At 40.7% G+C, this 2,210-nt stretch overlaps 1 protein-coding gene across 1 annotated transcript in view; it reads left to right on the top strand.

The window, feature by feature from the left end:
- Window positions 1–1,843, top strand: part of LOC102833261 (zinc finger protein 77-like) — a 19,956-nt gene extending 18,113 nt beyond the window's left edge. The window contains exon 4 of the mRNA XM_006877506.1: window positions 850–1,843. Coding sequence (XP_006877568.1) covers window positions 850–1,843 — 994 coding nt within the window. The remainder of the gene's footprint in view (window positions 1–849) is intronic.
- Window positions 1,844–2,210: the final 367 nt, after the last annotated feature.

Here is a 2,210-nt window from a genome sequence, read left to right as displayed (position 1 = left end):
AGATGTTTACCTGTGCTTTATTGACTATGCAAAGGCTTTCGATTGTGTGGATCATGACAAGATATGGACAACATTGTGAAGTATGAGTATTCCTGAACATTTAATTGTGCTCATGAGAAATCTTTATATGGACCACGAGGCAGTTGTTCGAACAGAACATAGGAATACTCTCCTACCAACTTACACCCTACTAATATCACCACCACTTTTAATTATCATGGGAATCTACCTTAATTAATTCCTTACCCTTTCAGTTATTGCCAAAGTTCTGGATCAGCCACAGAATCTTTCTAAATATCTCCCTTGTTCTAAATACAATTTCTTCACTATTTTGTTTGATATTGTGAAACTCCACTAAAATTACTGGGTCAGTTTTTCGACAGGGTAATGATAGACAGCAACTCTCTCTGAAGAATGACTGCTGGTCCTCCATGAGAGGAGGACTCTGTGGATTTCCTGACCTGGAAGATGGACACCAGCACCAGGGAAACTCTGGGAGGTTAGTGTGACTTGTAGAACAGTGTGCTCTGCCTCAGGAGTGAGTATTCACATCATGGCATTTCTGTGTGTGCGTGTATCATGAACTCCAAATGCCGTGAAATTTACAGAATTTCACAACGTAGATTTTCACAAGTGTGAATTATTTATTTAGTATTTGAGACATGTTTCACTGATACACAAAAAGCCCTATTATTTAGAAATACTGTGATGGTAATAGTATCACCTTCTGTGAAATAATTCAGAGTAGGTAGCATGATACACCTCCCTGCAAAAACACCCATTTACCGTGTATGATCATTGAAATTATATCAAATTTAATTCTAACAATGTGTTGCCTGTTTTTAACAGAAAATCTATGGTAGAAAACCTCCATGAAAGTAAAGAATATACAGTAAAGGAAAATAAAGAAGGTAATCAATGTGGAAAAACTTTCAGCTGGATTGCAGATCATCCTAGGCTCAAAGGAACTGCTGAAGTAAATCCTTTTAAATGTCTTGAGTGTGCAAAAGCCTTCATGGTTCATACATCTATGCCTCAGATGAGATCTCAAACTGGATACAAACTTTATCAGCATGAGGAATGTGGAGAGACCTGCAGTTGCCCCTCTTACCTAAAACCTTTTGTGAGAACTCTTACTGGAGCAAAACTTTGTAAATGTCATCATTCTGGGAAACCCTGTAGTTGTTCCTCACATCTCACTCAGCATATAAGAACTCAATGTGGAAAGAGGACTTATGAATGCAAGGACTGTGGAAAAACAGTTAGCCCTCCCTCACGCCTCACTAGACGTGTAAGAACGCACAGTGGAGAGAGGCCCTACGAGTGTAAGGAATGTGGGAAAGCCTTCCGCTATTCCTCATATCTCACTAGACATATAAGTTCTCATAGTGGAGAGAGGCCTTATGAATGTAAGGAGTGTGGGAAAGCCTTTCGTAGTTTCTCATCCCTCACGACACACATAAGGGCTCACAGTGGAGAGAGGCCCTATGAATGTAAGGAGTGTGGGAAAGCCTTTAGTCGTTTATCGTCCCTCACGACCCATATAAGGGCTCACAGTGGAGAAAGGCCTTATGAATGTAAGGAATGTGGGAAAGGCTTCAGTCGTTCCTCACACCTCACTACACATATAAGGTGTCACACTGGAGAGAGACCTTATAAATGTAAGGAATGTGGGAAAGCCTTTACTTGTTCCTCACACCTCACTAGACATATACGGTATCACTGTGGAGAGAGGACTTTATTAATAAGGAATGTTGGAATGTCTTCAGATGTCCTTCATCCTTTGCAACCTAAAGTAGGAATATTGGAGAGAAACAATATACATGTAAGTAACATTGGGTAGCTTCAGCCTTTGTTTTTTCTCAAACTTTGGAAAAATGATACATGGCAGGGCAATCTTGCAAGGAGTGTTAGCATTTTTTTCTCCTTTCCTACTTTCAATGACAGTCATGCATATTGAAAAAAACCAAATCAGACCCATGGCCATCCAGTTAATTCTGACTCATAGCAACCCTCCATAAGGTTTCTGAGATGACAAATCTTTATGAAAGCAGCCAGCCTCATCTTTCTACTTTGGAGCAACTAGTGGGTTTGAACAGCCAGCCCTGTGGTTAGCAGCCCAACACCTAACCCACAGTGCTATCAGAACTCCTTCTATGGAAAAGCCTTCCCTGATTAACTAAGGAGCCATGCCGGAAGCCACACTGGGA

This window comes from Chrysochloris asiatica, unplaced genomic scaffold (genome assembly GCF_000296735.1).
Source record: "Chrysochloris asiatica unplaced genomic scaffold, ChrAsi1.0 scaffold00518, whole genome shotgun sequence".
Classification (NCBI taxonomy): Eukaryota; Metazoa; Chordata; class Mammalia; order Afrosoricida; family Chrysochloridae; genus Chrysochloris; species Chrysochloris asiatica.
Note: the sequence above shows the minus strand (reverse complement) of the source record. Positions and strands in the feature narration are given on the sequence as shown.